Source organism: Chelonia mydas, chromosome 11 (genome assembly GCF_015237465.2).
Source record: "Chelonia mydas isolate rCheMyd1 chromosome 11, rCheMyd1.pri.v2, whole genome shotgun sequence".
Lineage (NCBI taxonomy): Eukaryota > Metazoa > Chordata > Testudines > Cheloniidae > Chelonia > Chelonia mydas.
The window spans coordinates 37,311,876-37,330,634 of NC_051251.2; the positions used below are offsets into that span (position 1 = coordinate 37,311,876).

The 18,759-nt window shown below is 41.6% G+C and overlaps 1 protein-coding gene and 1 long non-coding RNA gene across 4 annotated transcripts in view; one reads left to right on the forward strand and one right to left on the reverse strand.

The window, feature by feature from the left end:
* Positions 1-4,837: 4,837 nt before the first annotated feature.
* The window catches only part of STK39 (serine/threonine kinase 39), a 199,810-nt gene continuing 185,888 nt past the window's right edge, over positions 4,838-18,759 (reverse strand). For all 3 annotated transcript variants that reach the window (XM_037912485.2, XM_043525521.1, XM_043525522.1), the window contains 2 exons: positions 16,622-16,686; positions 4,838-6,325 (listed from right to left, as the gene is read on the reverse strand). In XM_037912485.2, coding sequence (XP_037768413.1) covers positions 6,251-6,325; positions 16,622-16,686 — 140 coding nt within the window. In that variant the 3' untranslated portion in view covers positions 4,838-6,250. The remainder of the gene's footprint in view (positions 6,326-16,621; positions 16,687-18,759) is intronic.
* Positions 14,640-18,759, forward strand: part of LOC119567349 — a 37,287-nt gene continuing 33,167 nt past the window's right edge. The window contains exons 1-2 of the long non-coding RNA XR_005227331.2: positions 14,640-14,726; positions 15,319-15,558. This is a non-coding gene — a long non-coding RNA (uncharacterized LOC119567349). The remainder of the gene's footprint in view (positions 14,727-15,318; positions 15,559-18,759) is intronic.

Consider the following 18,759-nt stretch of genomic DNA (forward strand, 5'->3'; position numbering starts at 1 on the left):
CAAACATAATTGCCTACACCGGAATTTTGTCAGGGCATCAGAGCTAACTCACCTCTGCTTTTGTATCACGTGCTATTTCATAACCACTTTGTTTTACATTTCATTTATTGTTGTAGTGTGTAGTTTGTTCTATGCGGCCAATTGACAATACAGGACATTTACAGAATATGCCTTTTTCTTTGTCAAAACTGTTCAGCAGCTTATGTCATATAACTCCCAACATGATAAAGATTAAAGAAGAATTTTCAACATTTTCAGGTCACTCAAATGTTTTCATGGTCTTGTGAATGATAGTGATTTATGGATCCAGAGAGGCTTTTCAGGTGCTAATCTTGTAAAATTACCACCCATATAACCTCTCCTTTCTATTATAATATAGAACAGGTATTGGATTTAACATCAAAACACATCATCCTTAATATCTAAAGGCAGTAGAAAGTACATGTAGGACTCTTCCCAATTCCTGTACAGAGGGACTCAGAGTTTTCTCAAGCTTTTTAAATTCTGAAGATGCAGACATCTTGCTTAGACCCATATTCCAATTTTAGCTCTAATTTTTTCAGCTCCCACAAAATGTTTTGCAACTGGGATACAAGATCGTTATGCCTATTAATCCACTGAAAGCAATGTAAGAAATACAGATCCTTCCCATCCACAACCACTAGGCCACACCAGTACCTCTGGCTCTTATTAACATCTCATTTCAGATGACAATGAAGTTAGCTGTTTTTCTGAGAGCCAAGACTAGATGTTATCTCATGATTATCTTAAATCCCTTTAACTCTGGAGAAGCTATACCTCATTTATCCTCCAGAAAATTAGAAAGTAGAGATAAACCTATATGCCCTATTAAGTAACTACAGTGTTTTGAACAGGTGCATCAGGGAAGGCAGAATGGAACCATTTAGCCACCGACACAGTAATTGAGACTAAAAATAAAAGCACTCTCTATTTAATAAACCTTTCCAGATATTAGCAGAGTCCCTGCCTAGTGAATTACACTTCTCTCTTATAACAGGAAAGAACCAAACAACTCAGTCCTTGAAGGCCTTTCCAGTTACTGGTCTTTGGCAGGTGGAAGGGAAGCAGACACCTTTTATTCATAAAATTTGCACATTAAAAAAGGGAGAGGGAGAGGGATAGAGGAGAGAAATGAATATGGGGAATTGATTTTGAATAAAAATGCCTTAACAGTTTCCCCACATAAACACCTCCATCTGCCCTAATGGTTTTCTCTACCCCACGGAGACAGCAAAGTAATACAATCTTTCACATTCATGTTTGTAGATTGGATGGCAAGATACTACGTGGACTTGCTTCCTGAGAAGGACATTATTGCCTCTCGTTTGGTCCGTGCAGCAAAAACTAAATCTTCTTGCTTATGACCATAACCATTTATGGATAACTCCCTTTAATATCCGTCTGCTCAATGCAGCACTGCCTATGAAGAATATGAAGTTCTTTGCTTCTTAACTACTGGGTTTAATTCAGCACCTCAGATTACTTTCACTATGCAAACAGTTTGACAAGCAGCCGTCTAACAATCATAAAGCAGCCATAAAACCACATTTTTATGTACACTGCAATGTTGAGTTTATTCACAGTGACAAAATGAATTACTAACATGTCATAATGCTTAGCTATTAAGTCTGGATATTTAATCAATTGGACCATCGTGTAATAAAATGCAAGTAAAAGAGGGAGAGATTTTGCTGGTGGGGATTTTTGCTGGTGTGAGCAAATCTAGTTGCTCTGTCAGTTCATTAGCAGAGGGAGATCAGAGATGTTGGCTCCTGCTCATCTGCCAACTTCGCTCTTTAAAATTACTACCACAGTATGGTCACGCCTGGGTATGGAAACACTGCAAGATGCTTGGTGAGCTGGTCACCTGTGCTGGGAAATATCTCCACAATCAACCCAACAGGCACTGGAACTGAACTAAAGGAAAACTGAACTGCTCATTATAATGAATATAATTAATTACTAACAAGGTCTCACATTTTCTGCTGCTTTGAAGAACCCTAAAGAGAAAACTCCTCTCTGATAAACAGAATCTGTATTTTCACCACACTTAATTAGCAGATTTTTTTTTTTTAGGTCTGTGTCAGACTCATCATCATTATGACTGATTTCAGGCACAGGCCAATCTCACATCCAACATCAGTATGCAAGTCTAGCTGGTAGAAAGGAAAAACAAGCCTCTGATTAGGCAAGAAGAGTGGGTCTGGGGGCAGGGGAAGAAAGGGCCATTTACAAGTTTTATAGAGTGATCCATTTCTTAGGAAAATAATGTTATTTAAAAGCATTTTGCATCTTCATCTCCAATCCTAGGGGGAAAAAAACAGGATCTGTTCAGGGTATAACCCTTGAGACTCTTGCTCTAGGATGTCAAACCCCAACAGGACTAGCCCGTTTCCCAAAGGCAGTCACAGTTCCAGTGGATATGGTGGCAGGAGGAGGAAGGGATTGTAGCTACTGGTCACGACTTCCCTCCCTCTCTTTTAGCATATCCTCTTACTGCCCGTTAACCCCCACCCACCCAGGCTTCCGGATGTCGCAGCAGGGGGCTTCTGGTAGAAGTAGCCACACCGTGCATGGGTGGGGCAGAAAGCAGTTGCCTTGGGACCCAAAACCATAGTATATATTGGAGTCATGTGCCAGGAAGCTGGGCAGAACCTCTTATAAGCTGAGGGTCAGGGAAGTGGGAAGGTAGGTCGACATCAAGAAGAGGGAATAGTAAGAACATGGGGGAAGAGCTGCTGGAAGGGGCACAAAGAAGGGAGAGATGGAAGCCAAGTTTACTTGGCCTAAGATTAAATATATTGAAGATTTCATGTCCCCAGAGTTAAGAGGATGAAAATTGCACCGTGGCCCCGTACACCCCGCTTGTATTTTCTTAGCTGAACATAAGCTAAGAACGGCTCACCAGACATTGTAGCAGGTCAGTTTAGTGCTGACCTGGGTTTTATGCTTATTCTTTTACAGCACTGGGCAGACACACAATTTGTTTTCCATCTACTGGCTTCAACCTCTGCCCAAAAGGAAGAGCTGCTTTCAACACACTGGAAATAAACGTGAACTGAAAAGGCTGGTTCTACAGATATTGAAATTAATTAACAAATAACTTTTACAAGTGCAAAACTGTAAGCAATGGCATATAATCACTGCTGTAAAAATACTTGAGATTTCTCCAATAAGCCCCATTCCCTGGGCTCACAGATGGCTATACAGCACCTCACCTGTTCCAAGTTCGTCTAATTAACTAGACATTTCTCCTTTTGAATGTAACCAGGTATTTTCCATCCCTTACTAGAGACCCAACCATTGTCTGATCAGCTCCGGCAAAATAAATAGCACCCACAACTACTCTGGGGCCATATATGATCCCAGTGTGAAGTGCATCCATGTCTTGGTCATTTCTCATGCAAAATTGCCCATGTAACAGTCACTGGTTTTCTTTCCTCTCCATATTCAATTGAAGTATCTGAATGCAGCATATAAAGGTCCTTCACTCTGGAATGCCATTCTGCTTTCTGTTTATATTCCTACACAGAAGCTGCACACTGGTCTGCATGTTAAGCTATGTTGTTTTTTGCCAACTTTGAGTATCAAACCTTTGGCTATACTGATAGTTTGGTGGCATAATCTGCCTCATGAGAGTAATAGTTACTAAATTTAAAGCTGGAGCAGTTATTTTTCCCCCGAGTTACTTTCCTTCTAAATTCATTTTGTTGTTGTGGGTTCTATTTTACACACAGTGCTTTGGTACTTGCAAAAACCACTTTAATGCAACTGTAATAAAAGCAAAGAAACTATTTCCTGTAGTGAAGACCAGCTCTTTAAAGGTTTTCCTGGATACAAAGGAAGTGTTTTCATGCTTCTACAGCATATCATTAACGAGCAGCACTATAATAGGCACACCCTTCAAGGATATTGTCGACTACTTCATCAATAGATTGTGTTCTCTCTATCTAGGTACTTATATAGCCCCAATTACTGTGGGATCTGAGCACTTGTGGCTTCCCAGCCTTTTCCCTGGCTTCTTTAGTGCAGCATGGAATTTCTAAATTCTAATCCTGATGTTTCGTGTAGCCTTGGGCAAGCAGCAAGCCTCCCTGGACATCACTTTTCTGTAAAGTAAAAGTTACCCACCTATTTTCACAGGAGAATTAGTTAATAATTGTACAGTGCTTTAAAAATCCAAGATGCTGTATGTGCCAAGAATCATTAAATGCAACCACAGCTCATGCACTTAAATACTTTCGCTCTTGCTTAGTGACTAATGATCTATTCACAGCATTACAAGCAGTGAAGCGCTTTATCAGGAGCCAGATGAGTTTATAATTTCTCCTTTTCGTTTACTCTTATTTCAATAAAGCCTTTTTCTCCGTAACTGATACTTCTTAATTACATCGCCTGTCAAATTGCACCTTCTCCCCTAATTTGGACAGGCAAGCCGTTTCCTTATTTTCATTCAAACCAGTTTGAGAAAGTAGTTTCACAGTTCCAGTTCTGCTCTCACTATTGCCTCCTTCACAACTATTGCCTCAACACTTGGGACTTTTAACAGTAGATTAGGCAAAGCACTGAACAGTGAGCACTAGGGAACAATCCTCCATTGCACGCAGATGTACAGGAAAATATAATTGGGGTGGGGGGAGGGGTTTCCATTTCTTCTTCTGAGCTTTATGAACCAGGTTTCCTTTCCAGGTGGCATTTTCAATAAGGCAAGTAAAGAACACAAGTAGTTGCAGGTGATCTTATAGGAGAGTGTTATCTGCCACATTACAACAGTAATGCACAAAATACACAGATCAAGGAAACTCATTACACAGTCTATTTGTGCAACACTTTTATTTTCCTTTTACCTTTGCAGTCATCTTTGAATAATCATGTAAACAATAAAATGGAATGAAATTACACTGAGTTTTATGCAATTGGCTCTAGAACACCCCAACAATTATGACAAGGCGTTATAAATAACTTTTTCTTAATAATATATATTTGCCATTTTCAGTACATTAAAGAGCTGCCATTTATCTAGTTTTAGCTAGGAAGTAGTTTAAATGGTAACATCCAAGGAATATACCTCCTTGAACATATGCTCCAAATTTCAGAATCTTTCTAAAGTTTACTAGCTCCATAATAGCTATGTCACAGGTTAAGCATAAGACTACTTGGGTCAGAATTGGGTTTTTTTTGTTTTGTTTTTTAACAAAATTTTACCTTTTAGTCATTGCACAAACCCCTTTCTATTATTTTCACTCCACCTTGGTATTTTGCAGAATTTCAAGTAAAGCTCAGATTCTGTTCAAGTTTTATCACCTTTACAAAATAATTTCTATCGCTTAAGGGTAAGCCAAATCAGGGATGGGCACAGTAAGCAGTCTAGCTTAATGGCAACATTTTATAATAATTCTTGCTTGTAGACTCCCCAACAAAGCATAGTTTAGGTCAAACTTGTCTAAAGTCTTTGCTACAGCATATCCCCTTCTAACTCAGACAAATATATATGGTGCTTCTAGAACTGAGACTATTCTAGATTTAAGCAGCCTCAGGCACATTCTCAAAACATCAATGTCTGCAAGGCACCTCCCACACCCTTGACAATCAGATTGTGGATTGGTTTTTAGACACAGAAACCAATACAAGCTTCCTAAACTCATAATTCAATCATTTCAAAAACTAGAAGTTACAAATACTTCAAAGATATACCTGAAACTTTGTTTCAACAGGAGACTAACTGCAAGTAGCACATAATCAGCTCAATCATTTTCTTATAGCTAGGATGTGTAATGCATAAATATATGAAAAATAAAATTCACAGTCAGTTTTAAAACTAGAATTCAAGTTTGGCTAATATATGTTAACTTTTATAAGTATGTTAATTTCTAAATACAACAGAAGAGAGGTGGTATTGTCAATCAGAAGTACATAATTAAAATAGTATCACTGAAATTTTATGAAAACTGAAATAAATTTAATAGAAAATTCCTTCTGTAACCAATAAATACAGCCACCTGAGTGCATTTCCATATGCTTTTCACATAGGGGAAATCCAAATTGATAAGAGACGTTTAGTAGCATTTTGAATGTTAGCAGCAGCGGTGTAGCTGAGGGCTTTGCTTCTTCTGACTTTGTGAATTGCTAGAGAATGAAGCAGAACTCAGTGTGGGTGCTTTAATTTTCTTCGCATCTAAGCTGGCCTCCTCACAAACTCACAATTCTGCTGGGGGTCGAGGGACAGACATCAGCTGACACTTAACTGAGCAAACCCAATCAGTTTCACCTCATCAGGGATCTCCGTGCCATCACAACCAGAAGCCTGCAAGACGAAAACAGACATTTATTAGAATAGGTTAAAAAGGAATATTTGACAGCCATTCTATAACTCTACATTTCCCTTTACTGCCACACTAGTAACACAATGCTTTATTCAGTTTAGTGTCTAGACTGCTAGGACTATCCTCTATCACAGTTCGTAAACCGCACACTTATATCAAGGTACAAAATGTTTAAATCAATATGGCTAATTAAAAAAAGTTATGAAAAACAAACACTTGGGGCCATGCTTCCAGAAAACAGTTTGGAGTCATCCAAAACTGGCACTTTTAAAAAAAACACAAAAGCAAATTATTTTTCCAGAGGGGCCCAAAGTCTGCCTTCTAAATGTGTGAGAATCAGGACAGCTTTATGCACAGTATAATATATTTTGTATATTTTCAAAAAATACATGCCACGAGATTACAATTACTGATTTCAAATCTGTTTTAGAATATTTGGCCATGAATTTTTAAATAAGAATAAGAAAATTTGTGGGGAGTCAGTGCTATTGTTTGGGAAAGTACTAAGGGATCTCTCCTTTTGACACACTCTACAATCTAGTACTAGCAATCAGAGGTGCTACTTTAGTAATGTGCTTTGTAGCATGCAACTGGCACAATGTAATATATGCATTTAAAGGGTAAATGATTTTCACAAATAATAGTGAAAGTATAAGTCAAATTTTCTAGGAAGGAACTGCTGCTTCAAAACTATTTTTAACAAGTGCAATTTGTTTAGTCTAAATATTTTAATTATTCGTTTTAAATACAAAATTGGCCATCTGTAGCTGAGTGGTGACTACATTTTCACAGAAGTCCTCATTAAGTTGCTAGAAACTGGATACCTCTTTGGTGCATACATCTGATTATAAGAAATAAAGTAGTTTGTTGAATGGTGGCTAGTGGTAAATTACACACGAAAGACACCTTTTGACTCTACTTGGCACAGCTCCCATTAAACCGTTACAACACTTAGGGCATGTCTACACTTACCTCTGGAGCGATCAATCCAGCAGGGGTCGATTTATCGCGTCTAGTGAAGACATGGTAAATCGACCGCCGAGCGCTCTCCCGTCCACTCCGGTACTCCACCGGAGCAAAAAGCGTAGGCGGAGTTGATGGGGGAGCGTCAGCAGCCAACTACCGCAGTGAAGACACCGCAGTAAGTAGATCTAAACACACTGACTTCAGCTACGTTGTTCACATAGCTGAAGCTGCGTAACTTAGATCGATCCCCCAGTGTAGACCAGGCTTTAGTCTCCCCCTATGAAAAATTCTCTTAATCCTTTTATGTCTTTATTACAAGTTAGTGCGTATATTGTAACAGTAAGAAAAGAGCCACAGAACACGTACATAAAGTGCATGCTTTATCACTGAAATTTTTCACCAATAGTTTTTCACCACTGACAAAGAAAACTAATTGGGTGTTCACAAGAGCCATGCTGAGTTGCTTACTCTTAAAGGTCAGATACAGTAAAAGTATTTCATCAGTTTCTCCTCTTCTATTTTTGTTTAGGAGTAAGAAAGCATCATTTTATTTCTATTATAAAAATGCAGGATGAGACCTTGTCTTCTCTCTCAGTGCAGGGTATTGAATAGGCCTTAGATATCACTGATGCCCTATGTTAAAAGCTTCATGTAGCTCCACTGATTTCAGTAGAAAGACTCCCACTGACAATGGGCACTGGACTTTTAGTGACTAAAAGGAGTTTTCATATCATCTACCAACAGGGCCAGATTAACTTGTTGTGGGCCCGGCGCCAAACATACCTGTGGGCCCCCCTGGGGAATGAAGGGGCTAGGGTAAGAGCCCAGTGGGCAGGGTGGATTTGATTTAAATCAAGACTTGATTTAATCATAGTTTTCTACCTAAAGTGCATTCTTGTTGGTTGTTATAACCTTAATACATATTCTTCACAACTCAGAGATAGATGTAGGTTTCATTTTTAGAAGGTACACACTATATATTTTTAAACTGATTTATTTTGAAAATTTTTCAGATGAGTTTTACAGCTATATCAGAAAATGAATGATTGTTTGGTTATTTCATTTACCAAAGATAATTGAAGCAGATATTTATGAAGTCATTGGGAGATGAACTATCTCCAGTTCAACAGGTTAATCATTAATATTTGGAGGATTTTCTTGCCAGGCAGTATTAGGAGGAGAACATCACCAGAAAGACATTTAAATTGTTTTATTTAACTAAAACGTTAAGTATTTTGGATTTTTTTCTTCAACAGCAAACATAATATTTTAACATAAAAGCATATGTCCCTCACTTCTCACATTTATCTCCAGACTTAAAATCACAGAATGTCAGGGTTGGAAGGGACCTCAGGAGGTCATCTAGTCCAACCCCCTGCTCAAAGCAGGACCAATCCCCAACTAAATCATCCCAGCCAGGGCTTTGTCAAGTCTGACCTTAAAAACCTCTAAGGAAGGAGATTCCACCACCTCCCTAGGTAACCCATTCCAGTGCTTCACCACCCTCCTAGTGAAAAAGTTTTTCCTAATATCCAACCTAAACCTCCCCCACTGCAACTTGAGACCATTACTCCTTGTTCTGTCATCTGCCACCACTGAGAACGGTCTAGAGCCATCCTCTTTGGAACCCCCTTTCAGGTAGCTGAAAGGAGCTATCAAATCCCCCCTCATTCTTCTCTTCTGCAGACTAAATAATCCCAGTTCCCTCAGCCTCTCTTCATAAACCATGTGCTCCAGCCCCCTAATAATTTTTGTTGCCCTCTGCTGGACTCTTTCCAATTTTTTCCACATCCTTCTTGTAGTATGGGGCCCAAAACTGGACACAGTACTCCAGATGAGGCCTCACCAATGCCGAATAGAGGGGAATGATCGTGTCCCTCGATCTGCTGACAATGCTCCTACTTATACAGCCCAAAATGCTGTTCGCCTTCTTGGCAACAAGGGCACACTGTTGACTCATATCCAGCTTCTTGTCCACTGTAATCCCTAGGTCCTTTTCTGCAGAACTGCTGCCTAGCCATTCGGTCCCTAGTCTGTAGCAGTGCATGGGATTCTTCCGTCCTAAGTGCAGGACTGTGCACTTGTCCTTGTTGAACCTCAGATTTCTTTTGGCCCAATCCTCCAATTTGTCTAGGTCCCTCTGTACCCTATCCCTACCCTCTAGCATATCTACCGCTCCTCCCAGTTTAGTGTCATCTGCAAACTTGCTGATGGTGCAGTCCATGGCATACTGAACAAAACCGGCCCCAGGACCGACCCTTGGGGCACTCCGCTTGATACCGGCTGCCAACTGGACATGGAGCCATTGATCACTACCCACTGAGCCTGATGATCTAGCCAGCTTTCTATCCACCTTATAATCCATTCATCCAGCCCATACTTCTTTAACTTGCTGGCAAGAATACTGTGGGAAACCATGTCAAAAGCTTTGCTAAAGTCAAGGAATAACACATTCACTGCTTTCCCCTCATCCACAGAGCCAGTTATCTCGTCATAGAAGGCAATTAGATTAGTCAGGCATGACTTGCCCTTGGTGAATCCATGCTGACTGTTCCTGATCACTTTCCTCTCCTCGCAGTGCTTCAAAATTGATTCCTTAAGAACCTGCTCCATGATTTTTCCAGGGACTGAGGTGAGGCTGACTGGCCTGCAGTTCCCCGGATCCTCCTCCTTCCCTTTTTTCAAGATGGGCACTAGATTAGCCTTTTTCCAGTCATCCGGGACCTCCCACTATCGCCATGAGTTTTCAAAAATAGCCAATGGCTCTGCAATCACATCCATCAACTCCTTTAGCACTCTCAGATGCAGCGCATCCGGCCCCATGGACTTGTGCTTGTCCAACTTTTCTAAATAGTCCTGAACCACTTCCTTCTCCACAGAGGGCTGGTCACCTCCTCCCCATACTGTTCTGCCCATTGCAGTAGTCTGGGAGCTGACCTTGTTCGTGAAGACAGAGGAAAAAAAAAGCATTGAGTACATTAGCTTTTTCCACATCCTCGGTCACTAGGTTGCCTCCCCCATTCAGTTAGGGGTCCACACTTTCCTTGACCTTCTTCTCGTTGCTAACATACCTGTAGAAACCCTTCTTGTTACTCTTAACATCCCTTGCTAGCTGCAACTCCAAGTGTGATTTGGCCTTCCTGATTTCACTCCTGCATGCCTGAGGTATATTTTTATACTCCTCCCTGGTCATTTGTCCAATGTTCCACTTCCTGTAAGCTTCTTTTTTGTGTTTAAGATCAGCAAGGATTTTACTGTTAAGCCAAGCTGGTCACTTGCCATATTTACTATTCTTTCTACACATCAGGATGGTTTGTTCCTGCAACCTCAGTAAGGATTCTTTAAAATACAGCCAGCTCTCCTGGACTCCTTTCCCCCTCATGTTATTCTCCCAGGGTATCCTTCTCCTTGTCCAGATCCATTCCTCCCCCAACAATCTTCTATTCATTGAACTTTTTGAAACTTTTCACTTTTAAAGAGAGGTAAGGGATTGACTCTGTGTACACAAATTTGCAGAGGGACAATAGAGTTGAGGTCTTATTTCTCACCTCTATATATTATTTATTTAAAACATTTTTGCTGTTAACAAGCATGTTACCTCTGGGGAGACAAATACAGTTTGAGAACTGCAAAACTAAGCATCTCTGATGGTCTCTTCTAGACTGAGCACTGCGTCCCATTGAGTAGGTAGAAAGATTAACCTAAATAATCTGTACAGAAGCCTGTGGAACCCCATAAGATTGGGTCCTTAATCCATGAACTATTAGAACTCATTTACAAAACTTTTCTTATACATTACACAAATATGTTGTCTCATACTATTAGAATTTATAATCCCTATTCCATGATGAGATATAACGTATCTTAATTAAAACTATCTTTAGATAGGTTTGTTCCTCAAAAATCCGATTTAAATTAAAAAAATTGGATTTTTTGATTTTTAAAAAAAGTCATTGATTTTTATCCACCCTGATAGCAGGTCATGCTGGGGGGTAGGGGGGAGGATTGGTCTCCAGCTGGAGCGAGGCAGGGGCCAGGGGCAAGATGAGCACAGTGGGGCATGTGGGGAGGATTAGTCCCTGCTGACTAGAGCAAGGCAGGGGCTGGGGGCAAAAGCACAGCAGGACAGGAGCTAGGGTTAGTCTCTGGAGCAAGGGAGGGGGTAAACTGCAAGTGCAGCAGGGCTGGGGAGGGGGTAAACAGGATCCCCCCCGCCCCTCCCCACATAGAGCGGGTACTTACCTTCTCTTTGATTCTAACCCATTCTCTTCATCTCTCTCTGCACTGAGCTGAGGGTGGGAGAGTACTGAGCACAGGGCTGGGAGTGCAAGGTCTGGGAGGGAGTTAGAGTTCAGGAGCTGGCTAGGGGTTGGGGTGCAGGGAGGGGGCTCAGGGTTGGGACAGGAGGTTGGGGTGTTGAGTGCTTACCTGGGGCAGCTCCCATTTGGCGTGAGGGGTGCAGGTGGGAGTGTGTGTGTGTGTGGGGGGGGGGGGGGGTGCAGACGCTCCTGTTTGGTGCTCAGGATGGGGATGTGGGGGGGGGTACAAGAGTCAGGGCATAAGGTGTAAGGGGACTGGAGATGTGGGGGGGTGCAGGTGTCAGGGCAGGGGTCATGGGGGTGCTCCCAGCCCCCTGCCCTGAGCAGCTCACAGCAGGGGGCTGGAGGGGGCATGTCCTGATTCCACCCCCTTCCCCCAGGCCCCGCCCCCACCTCTGCCTCTTCTCCACCTCCTCCCACAGCGGCAAGTGTGCTGCGGCTCCACTCTTCCCCCTCCCTCGTGCCAGTGAACAGCTGTTCAGCGGCCGGTGAAGCGCTGGGAGGGGGAGGAACGAGGCATGCTCCAGGGAAGAGGCGAGAGAGGGGGGAGCCTGGCTGCCGGCAGAGCCTGTCCTGCAGCAGGAGCAGGCAGGACCCAGCTTCTGCCCGCTGCCCTCACAGGAGGCTAGTTCTGTGGCTAGTCTCTGAAAACATCCACTCAAAGGGCAGCAGCAGTCAAAAAAGCCTAACAGAATGTTGGGAATCAGTACGTTAGGGATAAGATAGCAAATATCATATTGCCTCTATATAAATCCATGGTACGCCCACATCTTGAATACTGCATGCAGGTGTGGTCACCTCATCTCAAAAAAGATATAGTGGAATCGGAAAAGATTCAGAAAAGGGCAACAAAAACGATTAGGGGTAAGGAATGGCTTCAGTATGAGGAGAGATTAATAGGATTGGGACTTTTCAGCTTGGAAAAGAGATGACTAAGGGAAGTTATGAATGAGGTCTATACAATGAGGTCATGACTGATGTGGAGAAAGTAAATAAGTGTAATTTACTCCTTCTCATAACACAAGGACGCACAGTCAACCTGTGAAACTCTTTGCCAGAGGTTGTTGTGAAGGCCAAGACTATAACAGGGTTCAAAAAAGAACTAGATAAATTCATGGAGGATAGGTCCCTCAATGGCTCTTGGCAAGGATGGTGTCCCTAGCCTCTGTTTGCCAGAAGCTGGGAATGGACAACAGGGGATGGATCTTGATGATTACCAGTTCTGTTCATTCCCTTTAGGGCACCTGGCATTGGCCACTGTTGGAAGACAGAATACTGGGCTAAATGGACCTTTGGTCTGACCCAGTAAGGCCATTCTTATGTAGTATTGAAATCTGCTCAATTTTCAACAAGAGGCATGAAAATAGAAATTTAATAGAGTATAAATGCCAATATCTACATTGCATCATCAAATGGGTCATCGAAATTTATTGAAGACATGGAAGTTGCCTGGATCTAAATTCTTAGATATTGTATAGTTAAGGTTTTCTACGGGAGACTATAGTTGCTATTTAAGCAGAAGTCCAAACATGAATGGAAACAATCTGTAAACAGCCAGAAAGTAACAGACACATGGTAATGAGTAATGATAAATAAGGCAAGATGAACTGGCCTGCTTTTCAATCACATTTACAAAGTCAGTGGACAGAGGATGTGTGTTAGACTTCAGCTTTCCAGGAAATATTTACTAGCAAAATCAATTTGAACTGAGTTGTATAGAAACACTGTCAAATGGGGTGAAATCTTGGCTAAAAATTAATGAAAAACAGAGGAGAGTGTGTGGTAGATAACAAAGTTCAGTGTTAGACACTATTTTATTTGGCATCTATTCCACAACCTAAGAGCAAAAGGAATAAGATCACATATGAAATACACTGAAGGATAATACTAAACTGGGAGGTATTAAAAAGTCAGAGGACAGGGAAATACAAGAGAAACCTAGAGAGGTTAGAAATATCAATAGGAATTAGATTCACTCTTGGAAAATGCTACCTAACAAAGAACATCTGTGGGAGAACTATCCAAATAGAAGAAATTCCCTCAGAAGATGACACACAGGGTCCAATCCAATGCCCAGTGATGTCAACAGGCTATAGAACTGTAGTTAGATAGGGGTAATGCTGAAAAAAAGTTAGGTTGATTGTGCACAGAAAATTGGATTGAATTATGATCTGGCACCTCCCCTACCCAAAGGGAATCAGCATCATTTTGGACCATACATAAAAAGTCCTCTCTTCACAGACCAGGAGAGTGATACTCCTTTCCTACAGACATTTGGAATATCGCATGCCACTGTGTGTGGCTCAGTACCAGAAACATAGTAGACAAACAGTCAGAGAAATGCAAGAAAACATGTCAAGTGGATTGGTTTTTGATGAACTATTACATTAACTGAATGCTCTGTAGCTAGCCTGGCTAAACAACAACAAAGGGGAAAGACAAAAAACCCCTATATTTAGAGGGTAATTGACATAGAAATAGAGAAATAGTTTAGGGTATGGGATAAATAGTATGAAATCAGTCAAAGGGAAGTTTTAAACCTGCGTTAATGCTTTTCCCTGAATGGTTGGTTCACAACGGAAGGGGTGGAAGCCCCATTGATCATGTCATTTTAAAATGACAGAGGGGGAACAATCCCACACCAACAAGTGGATGTACGAGGTGATCTATTAAGTCTTCTCTCTAAAAATCCAATCTAGGCTATAAAAACTGTCATGAAGTAGCCTATTTTGTAAAGAAAGCACCTCTCTGGAGGATCTCTTGTCTAAGAAACATTTATTCTATCCTTTCATATACAGCAGTCACTCTCAGCTGAGAGTGCTAAAAGCTAGAAAGTTAATTGGTAGCAGTAATATTTACATAACTAATCAGTCAACAGCTTTGGCTATACAAATTTTCCACTTAATTTTGGAAAAATGCAAATATAGCACATCAACGTGAGCAATTTTGAAGTAAGTCTTTGCAATGTAAGGTTAAATTTATATTAATACATCTTGTATTGTTTTGACAGGGACTTCAGGCATCTATAGATTTGTATATCGAAGATGATCATTTTGGTCAACTTTTATCAACATTTATTAAAAGCAGCAAAATAGCAGTAAGTGAGATAAAAGCTGGATTATGTGCCATTGCTATGGCAACTATTTGCTACATCTTGACTTCATATTTATTTTGAGTGACCTGAATGCCATTCCCATCATGCTATTTCACAAGCACACCAGAGACTACAGTCATTATTTACTGGTGTGAGTATGCCATTAAAAAATATGCCTGTCCATTAGAGCCCATTATTGTGATTTGATGGTTGGAGTTAGTGTTACTTCTTGTTCATTAGGCTTTCACTTGAATGGCTCTACAATAGCTCCCAGTCACATTAGACCTTTATATATTCACCTTGTACGATGTGCTCTCTCCCCCCTACAGCTTAGAGTACTTGGCTCCACAGGAAAGCTTTATTAGGAGAGTGTAGCTTTGAATTCACTTTAATTCATGTACATGGTTCAGATACATTGGCAGAGATCAGTAAAATGGTTGTTTGCACCAAGATTCCCAACTTGTTTTACTTAAAAAGTACCAAGAGTGTAATACTGTAGCTGGGGGCCCTTCACTGAGTTCTCCGACACTCAGTGAGGAAACCATTGTAGGGACAGAGATTGTATAATTGTTTCTCTTGTTTTCCCTCCCAATAGCATGGCCTATCCACACAGCAACTTGGTTTTTAACTAACGACCAGATTGACACATCCATACACAACCTGCCTTACGGCCACGATTATATGAATGCATTCTGGGACCTCCTACATGGACTTCTGGGTAGTTTCCAACCACAAACTATTGCACTGAGGAATGGATTTAGAGGACTGAATTCAATGGCTTTCTCCCAGTCTAGAGAAGATCCCTCAAGCATTGTACTGGTTCAACTGGACGAAGGTAAAAATGATGTCCAATTCTTTCCAACAAACTAGCACAGGGTTGGGCAAACTTTTTAGCCTGAGGGCCACATGCAGGTATGGAAATTGTATGGCGGGTGATGAATGCTCGCAAAATTGGGACACAGGAGGGGGTGTAGGCTCAGGGGTGGGGCCAGAAATGGGTTCAAGGTGCAGGTGGGGCTCCGGGCTGGGGCTCCAGCTGGGGGTGCAGGCTCTGCGGTGAGGCTGGGGTTGAGGGGTCTGGGGTGCAGGAGGTTGCTCCGGGCTGGGACCGAGGGGTTCAGAGGGCAGGAGGGGGGATCAGGGCTGGGACAGGGGGTTGGGGCGCGGGAGGAGGTCAGGGGTGCAGGTTCCAGGCAGCATTTACCTCAAGCAGCTCCCGGAAGCAGCGGCATGTCCCCCTTTTGGCTCCTACACAGAGGTGCAGCGCTAGCCAGACGGCTCTGTATGCTGCCCCATCTGCAGGCGCCACCCCAGTAGCTCCCACTGGCCACCGTTCCTGGCCAACGGGAGCTGCAGAGCAGCGCTTGGGGTGGGGGCAGCGTGCGGAGCCCCCTGGCTGCCCCTACATATAGGAGCCAGAGCGGGGACATGCCGCTGCTTCCAGGAGCCACGTGGAACAATAGCATATGCAGAGCAGGGCAATCCCCCGACCTCGCTCCCCGGCTGGAGTGCCAGAGCAGGGCAAGCCCCAGACCCCGTTCCCCGGCGGAAGCTGAAGGGCTGAATTAAAAGGTCTGACAGGCCAGACGTGGCCCGCGGGCCGTAGTTTGCCCACTTCTGCGCTACTGCCACCAGCAATTGCAGAACACCCAGGACAGTTGTGTGTTCAATGGAATGTATTGTCCAGGCATTACTAGATCTTAGCATTCTAAACAGTGGTTTGTGGCAAAGCTTTTTCAGCTTTCTATTTTCCTGTTAGTTTGTACACTGTTCAAAAATGTAAATGTTCCGTACAGAAGAACAGCCAATAACAGATCAGAAGCTAAAAAAAGTTTGCTTGAAATATTAGTAATTATTTTCTGTGTGTATCGTTTTGTCACCAAAAACCTTTTACTTACCAATTTAAAAGTCAATGTTTTCAAGGCCTGAGGATCATCTACTATCTTCTGTAAATTAGCAGCAACTGTAAGACAAATTGTGAAAAGTGACATACATAGAAAATAGCATTAAATATGGTTCTCTTTCAAGACACTGATTCAGATGGGAGTATTAGAGCAATTCCACTAGCGCGCACGCACACACACACACACGTAACATACCACTTAAATGGCTAAATTACTGCTGGGCTACAAAGAATGCTACAGTTACTAACAGAGCAGCACACAGGTCTAGAATCTATTATGTACATTACAGTGTACAATCTTTAATTTACAGGAAAGTGGAGAGGGGAATATTTGTGGGGGTGGTAATACGTTTTTCCATTCTTCTGGCCTTTTGCTAGCCCACGGCTAGATCTCTCTCTCTATGGTAACAGTTTCTGCTGTGTTAGAGTACATATTGAGTACAATGGAGTATCTACCCTGGAAGATTATAGGCATTCAGAGGGTATAAGGAAACTGTCTGGCCAACATGGCCAATTCAAATAAATAGTCTGACAAGTTTCGCTCTTGAAACTGAAGGGAAAAAAAATATTTAGAAAGCACACCAGGAAAGCTAAATGACTTTTTGTGACCTAAAACTAATTTAAATGAATCAACACAGCAACCAAATACTGTCACCAATATTTTCAGCCTCATGACAAGAGTTAGAAACGCAATAATGAGTCGATATGCTACCAACGGGAATGATATTAGAACTATTTCTGCCTTTTTAAAAATAAGAGAGGACAGAGAAAAACAGTAAATCCTTTTTTAGTGAAAGTACTTGACTTGTCTATTAGTCAATCTATTTAGATGTTAATCTTGGCAGATTCATTTGACTGTTTTCAAGTTCAATGATTTGTTAAACCTGCTCTACACAACCTTGCACATTACAGGATTCTGCACTAGCTAGTTCAGAATGAATCACTGTCAGCCTCTGTTCAATGCTGTCTTTTGAGCGTCGGTACCATTGCCAGGACATCACCATGAAAGAGAGGCTCCGGTCTCAGTAGAGATGTAGAGTCCATATGCACTCTTCAACAGAGTACAGGAAGGGTACTCAAGTAGTGGAGGTTTCTGAATACATAGGACAGATTACTGCAGCAAAATGGAGAATGAAGAAATCAAGTGTTTTACTAAAGCAATGTTTTCCTCTACATGCTTCCTTTCTGTTGATTGTATAAAAATGCAGAAAGCACACCATGGTTTATTGGTTTGCATGTTGACACTTCTTAAAATCCCTGGTCTCCCTGCCACTAGATATACATTAAAAAAGTACCACTCAGAACTGACTGAGGAAATAGAAATCTAATTACTATTGGTACTCACCATGGTCCAAACTCCACTCCGGAGTAAATGTGTACTGTCCCAATAGAATTTACTACACATCTCAGGGTGGAATTTTGTCCCATATAAGGAACTAGAGTTCTTTAATTTGGTAACTTATTTTAAAAAATGTAGTTTAGCTTCCATGCAACCATGCCAAACATGGGGATCGGGGGGAGGGAAATGGGCTTCATTTCTACCTTAAGGTACGTGTTCACCATTACCATGGTTTTGGGTAGGGGTGGTATGCAGAAAACCTGGGGCAGAACTTGACCCTCTCTAGCTAGAAAAGGAATCTAGAAATAGTAGAAAGGATGCTTGAAACTTTAAGGCCAAACACTAAAGAATTCTGTAAGATAAACTGTGGAAGTGACAAGAAGTTTGCTTGTACAATTGGATTAATCCATTTCAAATTGAAGTGTTTTTCTTATTTAAAATTCCATTGATTTTTTATTCTACTCATCTACAGCTTTTGTTTTAATCAGAAAACTCACTTCTCTAAACCACAGATCAATCTTATTCTAGCCTCTACAGTCCACATTCTACCCAGTCAAAATATAGTGCACATTTAAAACAAAAGTTAATTAGAATAATACTTAGACCAAGTAAATATATAATATGAGGCACATTGCCTCCCATCTGCTGAAAGCAGGACAGATCTGTGTAACACTATGATGACTGGAATTTCATCATGATACCATGTACTTCAGGCAGTGTTTGTGACTTATCTAAAATCCAATAAAGTATTCTGTTGAAAAGTAAGGGGTAGATTCTCAGCTGGTGTCAATTGG